This window comes from Taeniopygia guttata, chromosome 1 (genome assembly GCF_048771995.1).
Source record: "Taeniopygia guttata chromosome 1, bTaeGut7.mat, whole genome shotgun sequence".
Classification (NCBI taxonomy): domain Eukaryota; kingdom Metazoa; phylum Chordata; class Aves; order Passeriformes; family Estrildidae; genus Taeniopygia; species Taeniopygia guttata.
The window spans coordinates 75,295,694-75,316,851 of record NC_133024.1 but is presented as its reverse complement, the minus strand read 5'-3'; the positions used below and the strand labels follow the sequence as shown (position 1 = coordinate 75,316,851).

General features: G+C 41.1%; 1 protein-coding gene across 1 annotated transcript in view; it reads right to left on the bottom strand.

Moving 5' to 3' along the window:
• CLDN10 (claudin 10) overlaps positions 1-20,890 on the bottom strand; it is a 53,402-nt gene extending 32,512 nt beyond the window's left edge. The window contains exon 1 of the mRNA XM_041716979.2: positions 20,602-20,890. Coding sequence (XP_041572913.1) covers positions 20,602-20,815 — 214 coding nt within the window. The 5' untranslated portion in view covers positions 20,816-20,890. The remainder of the gene's footprint in view (positions 1-20,601) is intronic.
• Positions 20,891-21,158: the final 268 nt, after the last annotated feature.

Sequence of the window (21,158 nt, the reverse complement as noted above, 5' to 3'; positions counted from 1 at the left end):
CAAATTTGTTGTGCAGATGCTTATAGTTTGGAGAGAGAGAAGAGGCAGTCTCAAAGGACAATTTCTTCTCTTATTAGGGCAATTTAAGTAGATTGAAAAAAAAAGCTAAGGAGCATAAGTGCATAAGTATATAAGGCTAGTGCCATTTTAATTGTCCTAAAGCACCTTCCAGTGCCCTGACTGGGGAATGTGTGTCTTCTCTACCATATTTTCCAGGCCTGCAGAAAGTTTCAGGTATTTAAGGACTTTTAAGATGTCCTGTGTTTAACTACCTCAATTCTTCCCTTCTGTTTAAGTTGTATGAACCTTTCTTTAAGGCCCGCATTCATTCAATTTAATTCAGGAGTGTAACTTTGTGTGCTCCTTCTGCAGAGACGTCTGGAGAGATGTACTCCATCTACCTAAAATTTGATCCCCTCCCATCCAGAGATGCCTATACAGTGCTGAGGCTGTGCAAAAATGCTGGTTGGCAATGATTATTACTCAGATTACTAGTATACTTAGGGATTATCCTATTTCCCATGGCCTGCCCAAATAACAAACAGGTATCCTTTAAATGGCTCTTTTTTTTTTTTTTTTTCCTTAACCAAGCAGCAAAATGACCAATTTCTTAGCACGCCACTCCAGCTTGTGATTCTCTTTACCCATTGAGTCAATGGAAATCCAACACCTCAATTAAAGGTCTCAGTTTCATGGCACATCTGAGCATCTCAGCTGAAGGAGCAATTCACCTTTTGCTATAAGACACAGTCTTCCCAAGCCCTATTGCACCACAGAATTCCTTACCTGGGATCACATGAAACTGCAGCAATACTGCAGCTATGCCTGAGAGGTCAAATGCTTCAGCCCATCAGGAAAGATCCACTTGCCCCTCTGCACATGGGATTGGGAGCAAGGATGGCCAGGTCCCAATTTCTGCTTAGGACAAACCAGCTCACTTTTGTGGCTCACTTTTCTGTGCAATAAGGAACTATAAAAGCATGCATACATGACGCTCATTTTTAGATAGAATTTTATCATGAAAACCTCTGCTTGCTGATATAAATCTCTGCCTTTACTGATACATTATTTCATTTAAGATGTCTTACAACAAGAAATAACCCTGAAACTATTTATCTTCTTCATCGAGCTCTCCATATAAGGAATACATCTGAGAATTGATTTCACGTTAAGACTTGATTGACATTCAGGACAATACACTAATTCACTGAACGGCCTTTAGAGGGAAGCAGAGCCAAAGAATCTATGGAGTGATCAAGAGCAAGCTTTTTGCAAAAACAGGCTGCTACATCTTGTTAAGCAAAACCTGAAGCTAAGACAATTTGCCCATAATCTATGCCTCTGTGTAGTTCTGGCTGACATTTGAAAACCCCTCACATTATTCCAGTCTCAAAACTCTCATACAATGAAGGACACCAGGGCTATTTTGTCTTAATCTGCTCATGTCAGGAGACGTTGCTGCTTTATTTCCTGGGGAGTCTCCCTTTAGCCTTCAAAAGCTACCTTGAAAGTAGGAGCTGGGCATGAAGGAGAACCATGGAAGCATCTGGGACACTATGAAGTGGTAGTCAGCAAGTCTGGAAAGACATATCTTCCTGTCTGATCTTACAAGCTGTGAGTTGAAGTAAATATGTGGCCTGATGCTTCCTGACTTCTGTCTGCTCTTTTGTGAAGGATCAGGCAAAAATGTTGTCTGAGAAATACCTACATATGGGCACAGAGCCAAAATCTCAGAGGGTGATTTCTAAATACTACATATTTGAAGAGCTGTGGTATGTGTGACCTTGTAATTCCATCTGTTTGAAGCATTTTTTAATGCTAAGAAGTGTTTTAAAGGCAGAAAATTATTTTAAAGACAGCAAATTCTCTATGGGTAAAGTTCTCTGCCCTTGCCATGTTCTCTTTATATCTTGGGGGCTGATGGGGCAGGAATTACTCAGTGGGCAACTTGCCAAGGCAGCTTGCCTGTCTGCTGTACTTCTGGCTGTTATTTTATGAGGACAAGGCAGATGTGCTATATATAACCTGGAATGAGATAATGAGTCTGAATCAGCCTGAAAGAAGTTAATGCAATTTTCAGTACATGCATACTTCTCTATACAGAAGGCCCAAGCAACAAGCTCAGGCACTGGACTTTGGTTGCCAGTTGTAAAACTTCATGGCTCATTTTGAGACCTCAGTTGGCTCTCCCCAGCACATATCTGCTCTGGAGTGTGGCCGGAGCAATCCCAATCACCAGCCTGCCCTGCTCTGTTTTGTGCCACAGATGGAGCCTTCATAGATGCGTGGAGGACTTTTAAATGGCAGAAGCCTAGAGGAAGACAAACAGGGCCAAACTTTTAAAAATACCCCCAAAAGAGTAAGCATCAATAATTGGACATTCTTTTAACAGGTAGGGAAATTAACTACTTGTAAGTACCTTTAAAACAATGAAGATACATGTAACAGTAGAGATTAGCTATATCAAATCAATCTAATGTATTTCCTAGAAGGTTAGAAGGACAGTTAGATAGAAAAGTGTACTTTAATGTAGTGTGACTTCAGTTTTCACACTCAGTACAAGCAATATGAGGTTTGCTGAAAACATCCTAAGGCAAGATGCCAAATACTGAATCATCAGTACCTTCCTGGCCATGATGCCCTCAGAGGGGTCTGCAGGGATCTGTGCTGAACCTGCTGCTTTTCATCCTTCATTAGCACAGTAAGCAAATAGGAACCCTGTTATTGCTGGCAGAGCTACAATGTGAATTGAATGAAACAATGTGCATGTAAATTAAACTATTCCCAATTCTATCCCATTATTTGTAAGATGATTTTTAGACTTGCACTTAGCTCCCTGGCAGCCTCTGCATGCCCCTTCTGAGGGCAGGTGCTGCCCCAGACATGATGGGTCACAGTGCTCCAAGGAAAGCTCCTCTGGGGTTCCCAGGCATATAAAAGGAGGTACATCCCCCTTTTAAATGAGCTATTATACTCCAAACTTACACGAACAGGTTAATTGTATTAGGTTTGGTGCATGCCTTTTCACTGATTTTGCTGAGGGAAGCTCTAAGCAGATTAATGAGTCCTGGGTGTAAGTTTAAATTTTAATCACATACATTATTAGCATCCAAGGGTTGTGCAAGACAGCATTTCAAATGAAACACGAAAAGAAACTTTCATAATGTTTTACATGTTGTAAAACCAGGTTGGTATACTCTCACATGTCTTAGTCATAATTGGACAGAATATCCTAATAATATGATTTTTGGGGCAAATATGATTTTAGGCTTTTACCAGTGAAATTTTGAATCTCTAGAAGGAGGAATAAATCCATAGGAAAAAAACCCACAGATAAACAATAGGGTCCTTAGGCATTTCAAGGACAAAAAGAATTATCCACTGTAAAACCTCTCCTCTTTCCAAATAAAGTCCAGTTGATCATGCCAGCATAAACAGCAAGGAGAACAGGAGAAAGAAGATATGCCTATACCTGGGTAAAGTGACACTTCATCTCCTTTTTCTCTGTAGGTGAGAAAAGTTTTATTTTCTATGTGGACAGTAATTTGTGGATCCCCAAATCAAATTTGCAGGAATGTATACCCTGGAGGACCACATCAAACTTATTGATCCTACAAGCAGGCCAATTCTTGATGTATTTACATAAAGTTCTTCCCCTAAGAGTTATTTCTTGGACCCTAGTTTCTGCTGTAACTGGCTATATAAGAGCTTCTGCCATATACATGTAATGGATGATGATAAAAGTTGAAGATTGGACTTGATGATTGTGGAGTACTTTTCCAACCCAAATAATTCTATGATTCTATAATTATTAGTAGAAAGGCAACATACAAACTGAAAGAAGCAACCTGTTCCTTCCTAGGTACAACACAGAAGTTTGTATAAGTGGCCAACTCATCTCATTTCCAGTCAGATAATTAAGACCAGACTCATGTCTACATTGCAACATGCTTTCCAAAAGTGAAAAGAACAGTATGAGATGCATGAATTGTACCAAAGGGGGAAATCCAAATTGGTTTATGGTATTGAGGTATTGAAATATGCAATTAAGAGCACATAGGACAACTATCTTTATTACTTCCCCAGTAGAATCAACTGACAACCTCCTGAATTATTTTGGAATCGACAGCATGAGGAATCTCTTCCACTGAGACTTTTTGCATTTGTGATGGTTACTGAGAATCTGTATGATCAAGGCAGTTTTTATACAGTTACAAAAATGTTCCCTGCACATATTCTTCTCATCCTTGGATTTGTGGTTTGAATAGAAAAAAGTGTAAAGACATCTTTCTCCTAGAAAATCTCCATTGTCTAATGTCCTGTCCTCCTTATTTACTCACAGTAAATAATTTCTTCTTTAGATCTGTCTAAACCTGCCCTCCATCAGCTTAAAGCCATTCCTCTTCTTACTATCATTACATGCTCTCGTGAAAAGTACCTCTTCAGCTTTCCTGAAGGCCTCCTTTAGGTACTGGAAAGCTCCTGTAAGGCCTCCCTGGACCCTTCCCCTCTCCAGGGTGAACAATCCCAAGTGTTTCATCTAGTCTTCTTAAGAGAGGTGCTTCAGCCTTCTGATCAACTTGGTGGCCCTTCTCTGGACTCATTCCATCAGGTCCACAGGTCCCATGGGCACTGGAGAGAAGTGGGTTCACCAAGCCCCCAGCTGCTGCTGTCAGATGTGGTTTCCTATTCTGTGGTCCAGAATACCAAACCATGGGCATCAAAGAGTTCTGGCTTCTGCCTCACCTCTGAGTGCAGTCTGACTGGACATTTTCATCCTTTTCTTCAAGATGACAAAAGGCTACAAAGTATTTCAAGTTTTGACAGAAATTATTCCAAGCCAAGGAATGTGGCAGTGACAGGTGGAGTAACTCAGAGTGCCGTGGAGGAACAGACTTTCCAAGAGCCTGCAAATGCCACCAATCCAAAAGATTATTTTTCTTTTGTTTTTCGTGAAGCAGGGTGATCAAACAAGCTTGGTTGTCTTCTTCTACCTCCCTCCTCCTCCTCCTTCATTTTGCCATAAACCTACTCACTTCTTTTGAAGTTTGCTCCCTAGATTATAAATGCTCTGGGACAGAGCTGCTTTGTGCTTTGTGTTTGCACAGTGCCAATTACAAGAACCCAATAATAGGCAATCAGCTTTTGTTCAGGTTTCAGTGGCTCCTGATAAGTGCCAAGTAGAGCACAATGCCTCTGGTTGGTTCCTTTGCAGAGCACTGTATGAGAGAGACGTATTGCCCCAAAAATGTGAGCAGTGAAAATGTCTCAGGAAGCAGAATCAGATTCACAAATGTCCTAAGCACCCTACAGAGCTGTATTTTCCTTCCAGTCCTTGTCAGTTCTAAAATCTCTGTGGTTTATGGTAAAAATGAATGTGGCATAGATTTTTCAATGCAAATACAGTTTATCCTTCAAAAGAAATAATGTAACTTTATTGCTGGAATTAAAACCTAGATATGGAAATCAATAGTATATGAACTACTGCAAAAAAGAAGCCAAACTTAAAAACTACTATTGGTCACATTGCCAGATATCAGTGCAGACATCTGAAGCCCATGAGAATTGAATCCTCTATGCAACAAGGCCAGTTAATCTGCTTACTTATCTGACATTAAGCACCCAAAGTGTAGGATTTTAGGCTGAAATAGCAGCTATTGGGAAACAAACACTAAGTAGATAAGAAAAGATTTCTCACAACACTTTAAACTTCCTCAAACCAATTAAAAGCAGTACTTCTTCTCTCCCACAAGCTGCTGCCCAGTTGCACTGCTTGTTTTTCACATGCCCTGTTTCTTCCCTTCCAGGACTTGAGTCCTTTGCCATACTAACAGGCATTCAGAGGAGTGGTGTAAGGCCACAGGTAAAAGAAGTCGATTTAAAAAAATATTTCATATTACAGTAATGATAAATATATGAGCTAATCACAAGGATAAGTGGACCAATAAGAACATAACTGTTATTATTTTGTCTGTATTTTAGGAAAAGAAAGATTTAAAAGAGTTCAGACTGTGTATTTTAGACTATAAGGTAGATTACTTAAGGCAGCATGTTTGGGATAAAGCACTTGTGTTACCTTATTCCAACTGATGTTGTCATATGCTGCACATCCCCCAAATTTTGCTTTTGTACCAGTAGAACATAATTTCCATACAATTTTTCTGACATTTTCTTTTTAAAGTATTTGACAACCTGTTTCTCAAGGAGGAAGTTCTGTTGGCCTCATGAAGTCTGAGTCTGGTGTAATTCCATCAAAATCTGTGGAGTTTCCCTGGCATCGAAACTACAGTAATTTAGGAATTACTCAGGCTTTGCATTTCTTGGGTTTTGCCAGTAGGAACTTGGAACTAGCGACTCAAAAATTACTTTTAATTGCATCCGGAGATCCCCATTTACTTTCAAAGATACAATCTTCATCGTCACACACTCTGGATCAGCATGCTTGCATTCATGTTTAGGAGCTTAATTATGCATCAATTACATTGGGGAATTTTAAATGAGATTTGCTGTTCCTTTTGTTTCGTGGATTTAACTAAAACATTCTGTTTATTTTGGTGTCACTTTCATAGCTGGCATGACTGATTTATCTGATGACTAATTTATTTGACTCCAGCCAGACATATACTGCCAACATCTCAACAAAGCACTCCTTTGGAAAGGGTTTATAGAGTTTCAGTTCACTCTAACTATTAAGCACTTTATGAAAATGTCCATTGATTCCTAAGAGCTGTCTGGTAATGATATAGCCTTCAAAACTGAGCTTAATCAGCCCTTCCTCTTCATTAGCCTTTTGACCCACTGTAATTACTTTTCCACCAGTCTGGGATTCGCAGAGGACCTTTCGAGAAGTGAAGTATCTTTAACAAGGGAAACAAGGGACAACTTCAATTTGTGTGCACACATGAGCACATAGAGTATGTTTTATGTAAAGGCTTGCTCAAATGAATACATGGCAGACTGTTTTTGAAATAGTTGGCACTACCTCTTGCATGAGTGAGATGCCAGCTCTCAGCAAGTGCCTATCAGATTCTTGTTTTCCATACTCACACTCATCACCACATGATAGCTAAAAGAAGAGCATGGATTTCAGTGGGGCACCTGGGCTGTGTGGAAAGAGGGGGTGACAAGGCTTTTCACATCAGGGACAGCCTGAGTCCTGGTGAGATAAAGGTCTATTCAGTGAAGACTGAATGATGTGAAGAGGGACTTCTTGATCTTAAGGTGACAATTTAAAGGCTGCAGTCCTTTGCCCCTGCAGCAGCTTTTGATGAAAGTATTGCTCCCTTCAGGCAAAGACTGGGAGAGTGGAGAGATGTGAAATATGGGAAAATTAGCTGCAGAAAGACAGAAGGAAATTGCTTTCCATATGCTCTCATATTTGGATTGAAAGTTCTAGGAATTAATTACATCCAACTGATCTGAGGCATGGGGATCGACCTGAAAGTATCATCTGAGTCAAGACAGAATTCAGTTGAATCCTGCCTAGTATGCCCATACCTTCACTAATCATCCATCTGCTTTACTGTCAATTGGCATGTCTAGACTGCTCCTCTGACCTGCTGTAGGCATGTCCCAGGGATAAGACAGAACCTGCCCCTTCCCTGTTCCTGTTGCCTATAAAGTGATCACAGGGTGGCTAGCTAACTCACAATGTTTTGCAGCACTGATGTCTAAAGTGGTCTGGGATAAATCCTAAACCTCTGCTTAAGACCCAGTGCTGCAATTTTAGCACCTCATCTATATCCAGCTTCAGGTGCCTGATGAACCAGGATAACATCTCCCGGCAGGAAGAAAGGAGAACTGTAGGACTCACACCATCCAAGATTCTTATATGTGATAGAAGAAGGATAATATATAGCTTGAGTACTTCAAGGAGTTTGGCCTATATTGTCTTTCCCTGCCCCCTGGGCCCCCTTCTGTCTTGGACTCTTTCAGATATGCCAGGAGAATAATGTTTGGCAGTAAAAATAGCATGGAGAAGGGAAAGTGGATGAATGTGAGTTTGCTGCCTTTGTTTAGGGCTGTCAGTCTCTCAGTAACATCTAGCCCAAACCATGGACATCAAATGTGTTGCACACAGCTCAGTGCTCTGCAATCACAGAGCAAAACACCCACTCCAAATTCAGGAAATAATTAGGAAATACTTAAAAAAAAGTGCAAGAGGATTTAATACCAACTGTCCTTTGCAGATCAAAAGTAGACTAAAAGATCTTTGTAGGCCAAAGGCTACAGGCAAATAGACGCTGGCTGCTGTATAAATTGTATTTTTTGAATTATGGAGAGAAGAAGTGAGGACATCAAGAGGCACATTTCACTTCTGGCAGCTGGAACTGAACACGGGGTATAAGGCTGAGCTGATTCAGGCATCTTAGTTATCATAGATATTGGAGGTAATCACAGAGTGAAACAACTGCAGAGTAACAAAAGTAATCTAAGGGCTAGAGGCAGGCTGTTCAAAAAAAAAGCTCAGTTGCTTTTAGGATGGAATGATAAAACTGCTAATTTTTAATTCTTTGTAGTAATCCAGTCTTACCATGTCCTGTGGTATTACCACTGGACATGGGGAACTGATTATACTCTTCCTGTTTTCAGCCACTAATTATGTACTTGAAGACTATCTCTGTGCCTACAGCTAGTCTACTCTTTTTTAGACTAAACAGTCTCAGCTCTCCCAGTCTTTCCTCATAGAGCATATTTCATAAATTTGAGGCATTCTAGTTGCTTTTATCTGTGTGCCCTTTCCAAGATTTCTGCATCCTGCTTCAAGTGTAGTACCCAAAGTGGACACACAACAGCAGCAGAGGCTTTGTTTGGGCCAGACAGAAGCCATCTCACATCCTACAAACAAATGAACTTTAAGAAGGCTTGTCGTTTGTCTTTTCCTTTGCAAAACAGTACAATCTATGTGCATTAACTGATTTCAACTGAGAGCATCCTGGATATTGGATTGATCCCTTCTAGTCCATCTACACAGCCCCCACAGCTGACCAGAAACTTGAGAGAATTCACGTTCTGCTGAGTTTCCAGTAAGTTATTTAGAAAGTAGCAGGTAGATGTTTTGAGGCAAAGGAGAGGATAGATTATAAACATTTAAGATTATCTAAGCAACTACCAGGTCAGACATAGCACTGACCTAATTTATGACCCTGTCTCTGTTAGCAGCATGAAGGAGACAGTAAGGCTGCAGGGATATTGAAAGAAAAGGAAAACAAAAAGAAATAAATCCATTTCAAAAATATTGTTGTTGGTAGAATTGAGTGAAAGCAGATGTTACCCAGTGAACTTCAGACCCTGAAGTAATGTTATTTCTTTCACTTAGTGAGAAAAGTGAGCAAGCCAGTGAAAAAAAATCTCTGGCTTTAAATCCACTTTGAATGACTCATGCATAATAGAAACAATTTTTGGTAGGGAGCAGACTTTTCTTCATAATTTCTTTTTGTTTTAAAGATCTTCTCAGGAGTCTTATAGGTCTCAAATGCATTTCTTTGCTTCCTAGCTCCTGTCCCTTATTCAGCAGTGCTTTCCCTTCAGTATTAAGGGCTATAACCATGTGCTGTGTGTGTATGAGCAAGGGGATATAACATGGATTTCTCTTGTTAGATACAGATTTTTGATATTATCCAAGGTTCAAAACTGTGAAAACAGGTGGTTGAAAGAACTCAGAGTCCTTAGATAAGAGATCTCACTCACTCTGTTGCTTAAAATGCTAGAAATTTTTGGAATTCATAGAATTTCTCCCAGCTGAGTGGGCAGATTTTGCCGAAATTGAGAATTTGGGTCCAGTCCCCCTTGTACTAAAAGTGGCGGCCAAATTGTCACCATTAGGTCAAGGCAGAGCCTGGCACCTTGCAAGCTCACTTTCTGCTTTCCTAATGACTGATGTATTTAGGATTGCTGCAGCCCCAGTATTTTTTCAGGAATTCTCTTCCTGCTCCATGAGCCGGCTGTTGTACACCAGACTCGCTTTCCTTGTCTGCAGGTGTTTCATCTCCTTGCAAACAGTTCCCAGGAGAAAGCCATTCCTGTTTCCCAGACTCTCCTTTCACTGGGTTGTATCTGAGTCTTGCACACACAGACCTTGCTGATAGGTGAAAATCTTATCAGTTTGCCCTGACATCCTGTGGTATCCTAGGCTGCCTTGGGCTTGCCCTTAGGCCTCTGCATTAACCAGAGCAGTTAGCACAAGTAGTGAGTGACCTTAGGAAGCATTTGCATATTATTGCATACATAAAAATAATAATAAATGTTGGTGGGATGTGGAGTGGTGTGGAGTACCTCTTATCAACAGGCTCCACAAAAGCTCCTTCATTTGTTTATAAGGAACTGCAGGCCAGAGATGCCTGAATTTGTAGACAGGAAGGGTGAGGGGGGAAAACATCTCCACTTGTTTTCTCCTTTGAACAACATTTTTCTTAACCTTAACCATTGAAGGCAGTTAAGCCACTTGGCACGCCGACTTGAGTGAAGTACCTTGGTTGGAAATGTCGTCTCATTTCTGTTAACACCCAGAGTGTTCTGCTCTGTGCATGCTGAGGGCAGGGAGGGGAAGGACTCCCCACACTGCAGCCCTCTGCAGCCCTCAGGCACAAGCCTGGGCAGCGGTTTGCCTGCAGGCACACACTGCTGGCTTCAGCTGCCATCTCTCCTCCTGCCTCCCTCCCTGGCCTCCCAAGAGGGGCCACCACCAGCAGCCAGGCAGCTCTGAAGGATTAGCTGAGTCACGGATTGGGGGTGCTGCACCCTCAGTGACACCCAGGCCAAAGCACGGCTATGGCAGTGCAGGATGTCCTGGCCGTGGAGGGAATCGGAGCCTTGAAGCACAAGAGGCATTGACATTTGAAAATGCTGCATTTCTGTGAAGAACTGAGTTTCTAGGAGCAATATTAAGTAAGCACAATATTGGAGGTTTTGTACTAGTCACTGAGTAAGTGTGAGGATGTTGAAAGGTGGTGTAAATTAAAGTTGTCCATTGCATTAATTTTTCTGGAATATCATTTATCATCTGCTTTGTTTGGTGGAACATTTCTATTAAAAATACGATATGGAAAAGCCAGATGCCATTAATGATTAGTTAGTTAGTTAGTTAATTAAATTACCTCTCATCCCCACTTTGTGAGATAACTATTTCTGTTATTACCAAAAGGTGGCTGACTCAGGGTCCAGTATGTGGTGTGATATTTGCTGGGATGAGATGCCAGCCTGGGGCAGAAGCTTGGGCACGTGGTGAGCTTGCAACAGAGAAGTTGTTTATATATCCCAAGAGTCTTGCTCTCCTGGTGGCCCAATAAATACCACACAGTGATCAGGACAGGGAGTAACTTTCACTGTTTCTTATTGGCTGGGGTTTGGTTTCTGCTTTTGCTGCTTACAGGATGAAATATCAATAGAAAGGCTTTTATGTGACATTCTGTGTTATTGTTTAGAAATTCATTTATGAAGAAGGAAAAGGCAGTCTCCAAAAAACATAAGATTTTGGCAGATTTCCATCTACACAGGAAATTTAGAACTTCAGAGCTCTGGTTTCCTTTGGAAATATGATTCAGTGAGCATTGCCCTGAATATGAGCCTAGACACATCATTGTTTCTGACTGGTATCTGCAGAAGAGTAGCCTCACATCTTAGCTGGATACAAAAGTGATAGCAACTATAAAAATTGTTAGAGCGGATCTGGTAGACAACCAGCATATATAATTCTGAAAGCACAGGAATGAGAAACTTCAAGTATTTAGTTTTGCTTCTCATTTTGACTGTCAGGTTATGCAATTGTACCCTTTCAAACACCAGTAGAGTCTGTATGATTAACTTCTGGCCAGGGCTAGAAGTAAAAATTTGGAGTCTAACTTATAATTATTTTATAAAATAATATTAATGACAGATCCAGTTGGTGGTGTACAGTTTTAAAATCTACCACATGGAAGCCTTGGTTACAAAAAGCTGTTCAATAGCACAACATAGCTTAGGATGTGCAGTTTAAAAATTCTGCCTTTATGCAGGTTAATCCTCAGGAGGTGTTTTACTAGAGGTAATTAACCAAGTTAATTACCTCCAGATTAACACACATCTTCTTTAGAAAAGTTAGCAGTCAAAAAGAAACATAACTTGAATGTTCAAATGAATGTGTCAGCAGACTTGGGCATGGTCCTCAGAAGGGTTTGGTACCTCTGCTTTTTTAGCTGTTTCAGGTAATTTTTTAGAAAAGTAAGTGGCAAATGTCTGAGTGACAAGCACAAGCTATTTAAGGGGAGATATGAATGAAATGTTCTCAGGAACTTTGCATGTACCTGAATTTCAGCATATGCTTTGCTGAATTCAAAATTAAATGTTTTCATTCAGCAACTGAGAAGTGCTCTGGCACTACATTAAGGCACAGAAATCTGAGGTGATGTGCTCTCTTCCATTTTAGGAAATGCATCCCTGAAGAGGAAAATCACACAGGAGACCCAGGCTTCAATGTCATCTGTGGAGAGAAGATTGGGTGGATTATGGGAATCCACTGGGCACAGCCAGAAGTCCCTCACAGTACTGGCACCAGGACTGAGTCAAGTACTCTGAAAAAGGGGGGTTCTGAAGCCCTGAGTTGCCCCTGGCAACACCTCAGCTCCAGGCATTTGATTTAATTTGAGTCAATGAAAAACCAAAGGGAATACATTGACCAGCCTCTAAACCAGCAGAGTGTCCCATGGCATCCCCTCCAGGGAAGGCTTATAAGGATAACTGGACACTGTAGGACTTGATGCATGTGGGATATGGGGAGGAATCCCATGTGCATATCTCTAATAAAATGGCTGTGTTCATCTGGCATTTTGCTTTACATTGCAAAACTATGTGTAATTACTATGAGAACTAGGGTAACATGCTAGGGGATTATATATCCCTACTGACTGTGGAGTGATTTATTTTCTCTACCAATGTGAATGTGACTCTTACTTGCCTAGCCAACTCCATGTAATAACTGTAGGAGAGATTTTATGTACATATATTCTCCCCCACATTTCCCCATACTCATTCTTAAGGTATTTGTTTGGCTTCTCTCCTCTGCCTTGCACTACTCCATGATGGAAAACTAAATAGTCAGCATTCAGCAGTGTGAATTTCAAAATCACCAGCTTTAATGATTTACAAATTATTAAAGTTCTTCAGTCTCCTCTTACCCTCTGCCTATCACAGCTGGTTTTGCCAGGCCTCCTTTCTCCTCCTGCTGCAGGTTACTTCTGAAAATGAAATGGATTGTATCTCTGAACTTTGAATGAAGCTCTGGTTGTAGCATGACTTCTAAAAAGATAAGAAGAGGTACACTGGCGTTGGTCTCCTCAGCATATGCCAGAGGGAACCTACCCTCACCCACCTCAGTGCTCACAAGGCAGACCAAGGTACAAAACCTGTTTGAACAGAGATATTTTAAGACATTGGCTGCATACCAATTACTGCTGAGTCCTATTCATTTTGCAGTACACTCTCTGCTGCTATGTAGCAGTAATCAAAGAAAGCTAAAAGCAAAATGGAGATAACAATCTATCCTGATGTGAGTATTAGAAGATGAAAGAGCTTTGTTATTAATGCCCCAATAACAAACTTTGCATTACTGTCCTTGCACCAGCTGCACCACGCTAACAAATAGGAGCACTTTCTACTTTTCATGTTTCCTCAGTGATTTTCTTCAAATGAAGACCACTCTGAGTGGCAAAAATCTATAAAATTGAGTAAAGAGAAGCAAAAGTAACATTACTCTTGTCTAGATACCAGATTAGACAAAAGTGAAAAAAAGCTCAGCACTGTAACCTCTGTCCTTGTCAGTGAGAAGACAGAAGGCTCAGAGCACAAAAAGAGGATTGCAAAGATGCTAAGAAATTGCCAGGCATAAATGAGCTAAAAAGGAAGACTGATCTGCAAGGCCTTGTGTTTTCTTGTAACTCTGAAGATTTTAAAGCAATGTCAGAATTTGTCTTTTGTAACTGGCTGCCACCTTCTCCAAAACTGGCAGCAGTCTCTGAAGGCTCCATCCTCAGTGTTTTCCATCTGGCCCCATGCAGTCTAGTCCTGCAGTTCTTGGACTCCCTTTCTATATCTTTCTGGCTGCAGATTCACCACTAGGAACATCTCTTTCCAGTCTGCCCACAGCTCTGGACTACTCTGGTTCAAGTAATTGGCCAGAGCCAGACAGCCTGCATAGCAAACAGCAGTAAATAGTGATTCATTGTGGTTTAGATTCATGGATTTTCAGAGCATGTAGATTAAAATCATGGAATCAAAGAGTTCAAATATAAGACAATATTTGGCAGAAGGAATCCTTGAAAACCACTTCAAAATCTTTAAACTATATGTCATATCTGAGATCCACAAATCCATGTTTCACAGGGTTGTTCTGCCTCTGGGGGGTTTCCTCTGGAACTTGCCATTTCATTGAAAACCCTGGACTTTGCTCTGTATCTACTGCACAGCTGCTGCTGGAGCTTCCCATGGGAAAAATGTCTTGGATACATGGGAGTTAGCCACCTCCTTCAGTTCATATCTGTTCTGCCAGAGGCTACTTTGTGAATGGCTCTGCTGTGTGTGAATCCACATCTTTTCTAACTTGAAATCAGCCTAATAATAAGGCATGACATGACTCTGACTAACTGCTACCTAGGCTGAACTCATTAATTTACTTTATTCATTAATTTTTGGCATGGGGACAATGATATGCAATATAAGAAATTCCAAAAGTATTTGCTGCACAGAGTCATGATGTTTCATGACCTCTAGTGCATTACCAGACTTCTCTAGGAACCAAATGTGTTTCATGCTATAGTGTGTGAATGGAGAGCAGACTCGGTGATCTAATGTCAGAAGAGAGGCCATGAGCTTGGAAATAACCTTGCTACAATGGAGATACAAACTGTGAGGATGGAGAACCTTTTATTACCAAGATTTGACATCCTATTCCTATGCATATACAAAAAACCACATGCTGAAATCAGCATTTCAGTCAGTCCAAATGGTGATCCTTCTGCCTGCAGAAAAATGGACAGTACTTTAGGAAATAAAGCCAAGGGAACAAAGCCATTAATAAAAGTCTGAGAGGAATTCTGTCTGTGTCTCATGGTCACCTTTCCCAAATTTGAGCTATTGATCCTAGTGTATATTTCCTTTCATATTGACACAACTTTGCCAATACTGTTTTGACTAGGGTTTTCTAAGTCACCAAATGGACACTGTACTCATTGAACAGAAAAGCTCAACAGAGGGGTGGCTCAGCCTAACAAATATGGATCAATCATACTTCCCTTCAGTTTGCACTTTTCCTAGGAGGATTTGCTTGCTACAGGAAAGTTCTTTGGCACAGTTATCCTCTAATCTTAATATTGGATCCTGTGTTCTGTTTTTGGCTGTGTTAGAGTTACTTTTTTTCCCCTAGTAGATGGTACTGTGCTTTGTTCTGTATTCAGAATGAAAATAATGTTGATAACCCCCTGATGTTTTAGTTGTGGCTAAGTAGTGTTTATCTTAAGTCAAGGACTTTTCTCTTTCCCATACTTTGCCAGTGAGGGAGTGCACAAAAAGCTGGGAGAAAACAGACCTGATCCAAAATAGCCAAAGGGATATTCCATACCACAGATATGTTTGGCATATAAACTGGGAGAGGGAGGCATTGTCTGATTGCTGCTCAGAGACGAGCTGGGCGTTGGTCAGTGGGTGGTGAGCATTTATACTGTCCATCAATTCTTTGTCTTGGGTTTTATTCTTCTCTCTCTTTTTCCTATTATAATTATTGTAACTACTATTTTTATTGTTAATTTTTTTTTTTCCGTTTCAATTACTAAATTGCCTATCTCAGCCTGTGGGTATTGCCTTTTCCTGATTCTCCTCCCCATCCCACCGAGGGTGTTCGGAGAGTGAGTGAGCAAGCAGCTGCGTGCTTACCAGCTGGGGTTAATCACGACCCCCGTGACTCTGTCCCTTTGACTGCCCGGAGGATGCTCCGGCAGGGTCCTCTGTGGCTGACATCAGCCAGAGGAAAGCCGTCCCGGTGGATTTCTCCCTTCCTGACGATGGCTGAAGCCAATCACCCCGGGCTGACGGCCCGGCCCCTTCCCTTGCGATCCCCCAAAAGCGCACACAGCTGCTGCTTGCCCGGGCTCTGGGCACAGTTAAACCTCTCCTCTCCTGTGGCTACTCCCCCGGGGGAAGCCGGGCCGAGGCACACCGCCTTTCCAGGGAGCTGGGCTGTCCCCAGCCGGGCGGCGGCACCACCCCCGGGCGCGGCCGGGGCCGCTCCTGCAGCACCATGGAGAGAGGAGCGCGCCCGCCACCCCGGCCCGGCGGCACGGGCAGGGCAGGGCAGGGCAGGGCAGGGCAGGGCAGGGCAGGGAAGGGCAGGGAAGGGCAGGGCAGGACATGGGGATCTGCCTAGCAGCGGGGAGCAGAAGCGCAGTGTCCATCCCCAACGCTCACGCAGCCTGACCCCCTGCAAACCCACTCCGGATGGGTGTAAAGCCGCGATGTTGGCTTCTGGGGGATTTAGCACTAAGCGCCCTCCTTTAAGGCTGAGGAGAAGCCTGGCCTTGGCTGCCGTGTGTATATCTGGCTGGCTTGTCAACTCACACCAAACAAATGCATACCAGCAGTAAGTTTCTGTCAAGTAAGGGACACTCTTATGTCAGTCCTTTCCTGCTCTAGAGGCTGAATTCTCTGGCAAAATTGCTAGTATCACCCTGAAACCCAGCTAGAATTGCTCTGTGCACCCTGATGAACCCAAATGGTGTTTGACTATGCAAGGCTGTTCTGGGTACAGGTGCTGCAATAGCAGTTTTCTTGTATCAACTTCCTTCTGCTGCTTATCTACATTGCAGTGGCGGTATCATGAAAAGGCAGCCCCGAATCAGTTTGCTGATGTGACCCAGAACAGCTGGGCATTGCCTGGTCCATATTGGCTACCATCAGGATAGCACTATTTGCCCCATCAGGCTCTGCTGAAAGAGGCACTGACAAGATGCCAGTAGGAGATCTGAGGCTCAAAAAAGCAAAGGTTCCAGGAAGAAGATTTCTTCTAGTTCCTTGTACACCTCCCTGAACTCATGGTATGGAAAACCAGAACATACAGGAGTCATGAAGCGGTGCCATAGGCAAGGCATGCAAAATGCCAAACTAATTGTTTGAAGAAGCCGAGTAGCTGTCCCGACAGACTAAGGAAGTATCATAGAAAACAGATGTAGACACAGTTCAGTTGGCTAGTTACAATTCTGTACTTTATATGAATGAAACAGCTCTGTGTAACATCACCGAAGTCAAAATACCTAAATAAAGTCTCTAACCCATGCTTGACAGCTGAAAGATGGTTCTTGTCAAATCTGAGTAATTCTGTCATTGTAAGAATTCATGAGAAGAATGACAAAAGAGGTTAATTACTACCTGTGGAGCACTGGGGAGTTAGCAGGAGGCAGGCTGGGTGCAAACTGCCATAAAATGTTTCTGGAGGTCACAGCTCCAGAGCTTCAGTTCTCAAGGTCATGCTTTGAAGGCTCTTTATGTATCTTTCTTGCTGATAAGGACTGAGTGGCTAATCAAAGGTTACTCTTTTTGAAAAAATGTTGTCTCACAGCTAGTTTTAATTTCTGGCATTTATTGACTGTGTGAGTTTATGCTTGTGAGTAATTGTCTCTTGGTTTCAGTCATACAATTTCCATGGGTGTATCTGATGCTCTGATAATCATAACCAAGTTAACTGAAGAGACAATGTTCCCAGATAATATTTAGCTTGAAGCTTGTTGTATTTGTGTCAGATCTGATGAATGCCTTTGTTGCATACTTCTCCCAAAGCAGTTGATTTAATAAAAGATATTGCTTCTTTCCACAAACATTGCCTTAAATGACTGTAGCTACAGTGCTATTACTATTCAGGATCTCCCTCTAAGATCTTTCGTCTGAATGTTTCAGTCACCGCCAGCAGAGCACACCGTGGCTGGACACGTGAATGCACATGTACATTTGGCAACAGCCCAGCTAGCTTTGGATACTGGTAGCAGCGTGGCCCTGCTAACCCAGACTTCCAGAAACACAAACCCCTCAACATCTGTACCTGGGCTCGGTTGCAGAAGCTGAGTTCTCACTGCATTGCCTATGCACAACTCATCCTCAAGCTGAAAGTCAGTTCTGGCAAATATCTACATACTGCCTCCGACTGCAGGGTAATCCTGCTCAGAGCAAGGCCTCTGGAATCTGTTGGTTTGGTTTTTTTTCTGCTGTGAAAAACAGAAAAAAAAAAAAAACAAACCAACAAACCCTTAAAACTTCATAGTCCCCATTTAGAAAACTCCCCTGCAAAATCCTCACAAAAATTGCAATTTAACATTTAATGATCAAATGAATCTGCTTTGGAATACAAGTGACTTACTACACTAATGTAATACTGTTGCTGCTACTGTTGCTGTTACTGCTAATACTTTCTCTAGGGTAACCTGTAAATTGAAAGATAGGAATGGAATGAGGAACTTGTGTAATTTGTCTTTGGCTATAGGAAAAATTCCAAATAGGTTCCATAAAAAGATGAACGTGCAGTAGAAAAGTCATATTGCCAGCCCTCCCTGGCCTCGGTATATAAGTGACAATGATATATTGAAGCTTTGAGGACAGAGAGTTCATTACTTCTTTAATCTGAGCATTTTATCATTTTACAGTCCATGACAAAGCCCTTTCCGTGTTGAACTCTTGTTTTCCTTGGATTATCAGGAGTTTATGTTTAGCAGGTTTTCAAAACTGAATATCTCACTCTTTTCCAGTAGTGTTTGTGCTACATGTAACATTATCCTGTGCCAGTGCATGCCCTGGCAAGTTAAAATTAGACTTCCTAAATGTCATTACAACAGCTTGTTACTCTCTTACTTGAATAAGAGTGTGCTACTTTAATTAATGAATTTCTACTCTATATTCCTCTAAAAAACAAACAAGCAAAATCTTACTCAGATGCTTAGTTTATATTTAAATGATGCATGCATAACATGCATTTTCTGTTTATTCAAATTTCAATCTGCCAGTGATGAAAATAATAGTAACAATACAAAGTGGCAAATAGATTACATCTGATTATTCTGAAAGCAGACTTTGTGCTACTAACAATAGCAATAATGGTACTTTCTAGTTACTTTACATTGCTTTAAATAATGCCTGAGAAGAAGAGCTGATTTTCTTCCTTTAAATCTTGACATAAATAATGCATAAATGGTTATTTACAAAATATAACATTCACTTTTCAAAAATATGTGTAAGTTTCTGTGCCTTTTAAGTAATTTTTGATGAACACCATTCTTTAAAATAAATAAACCCCTTCTTATCCATTCACATTTCTCATGGGTGATGTGTGATGATTTGAAACAGGGAATCACGAAATATGTGGAGAAATGATGCTGAGTTTTATCTCAAAATCAGTCTGTATGTGTAAGAGTTGATCTGTATGTCACAGCATGTAGTCTGATATGTCAGGGCATGACAGGCAAAAAAAAGGTAAGGATCTGGAACATCCCCAAGCTTCCATGCTTGGGTCTTCCATGTGTGAGTCTATGACCCTGCCTATGTAATATCCTGTATGGTAACAACCATGCAATGTTACATTTTATATTTCATTCAGTCACTGCCTGCTAATATCTTAAGAGAATTGTGCTTCTTTCCAGTCTCATAAAAGCTTTGGATGATTGGTTCTGTCTACCCTGGGTTTATTTCCCTAAAATACTGGAGTCTTAATACATTTTTTCCTACTTTAGTCTGACTCCATCTTGCTTGCATGCTGCCCACCCCAGGGAGAGCAGTCCTTTTGCCAAGGCTCTCGTGAGTGCTTACACACAGTTTCACTGAAAACACTATTTTGCCTACTATCACAAAGCTTAACAGCAAACAAAACCAGACCTCTTCATTTACTGCTTCACATACAAAGAGAAACACAAAACACATTGCATGGTACACTTACAGTTAGCCCCTATCTCTGAGAAAAGCTGTAAGGCAAGAAGTCTCCATGCATTTTTATGTTCTGATAGATGGCTTACAAATCTAATACTTCCCATTAAAATGGACATTCTGAAACAGCATACCTTTTATCTTTAAAGTTAAAATATTAGCCTGCTATACAAGCAATTATATACACTACCACTTAAGTCCCAGTATATGAGCATTTGCACAGGATGCACATAGTCGCAGATGTGGTTATTTGCTCTCTGATTTTTTCAGACACTAAAAAGAACACTGATAGCTGTCACACACCTTGCTATCTTTCCCCCTCTCACCATCCAGCAAGAAAAATGCTCATTTTGGCATGGAAATTAGATCTGTAAGACAGTTTAGTCCATTTTCTCTGCTAACTGTGGTTTGATACCGACAGTCTATTACTGGCACTATGTCCAGTATACTTAACACATATTACCAACCACAGAGTAGATCTTATTGTCTTTCTTGGAACACACATCATTCCTACAAAGTTGTTTCTGATATTCTGCCTACAAGATCATTTACTTATATTCATCATGATGTTTTAAACATAATCTCTTGCACAAGCCAAAATAATCTTGTATTCCTCCAGCTCACATCTTGCAATACACATGGCTTTTCATGAGTTCCAGTTAAATAATGCTTCCTTACCTTCTACTTTGAAGATAGTAAGGTGAGGTCTGCAGTGAAAAGCCCCCAGTGCATTGCCAGCACAGTTCATCCAAAGACCCTGGAAGACCCAGGTTGCAGTGATAACAGATGATGCTCGACTAGTGACTTTCCACTCATTTGATGCAGTAGCAGCAATAGCAGCACCCAGCCCACAGAAACAAAATATGAAAGCTATAATCTGGATTGCCAGCATGTTTCTCTGTAAACCAGGGACTTACTAATGCCACTGTGTGAAGAGAAAAGCACTTCAGTCACGTGTGTAAGCAAAAAGGCATAACATAAGCAAATTATACTTGAACAAGTTCAGTACCACTTGCTACAGAAAGTTAATGTCACTGAAAGAAATTTTCATGGTTGAGTGATTTAAGAAAGGCCGTAGGCATTACAAATGTTTAGAAAGAAAGTCAAGGTACAACTTTATAGGAACTAAAAACTAGTACTTACTTACTAATTTCTGATTGTAAAAATTAATTGTTTTCAATTTTTTCCAATAAAGTATTCCAGTTAATGCTTAATTTTTAGTTAATTGGAAACTT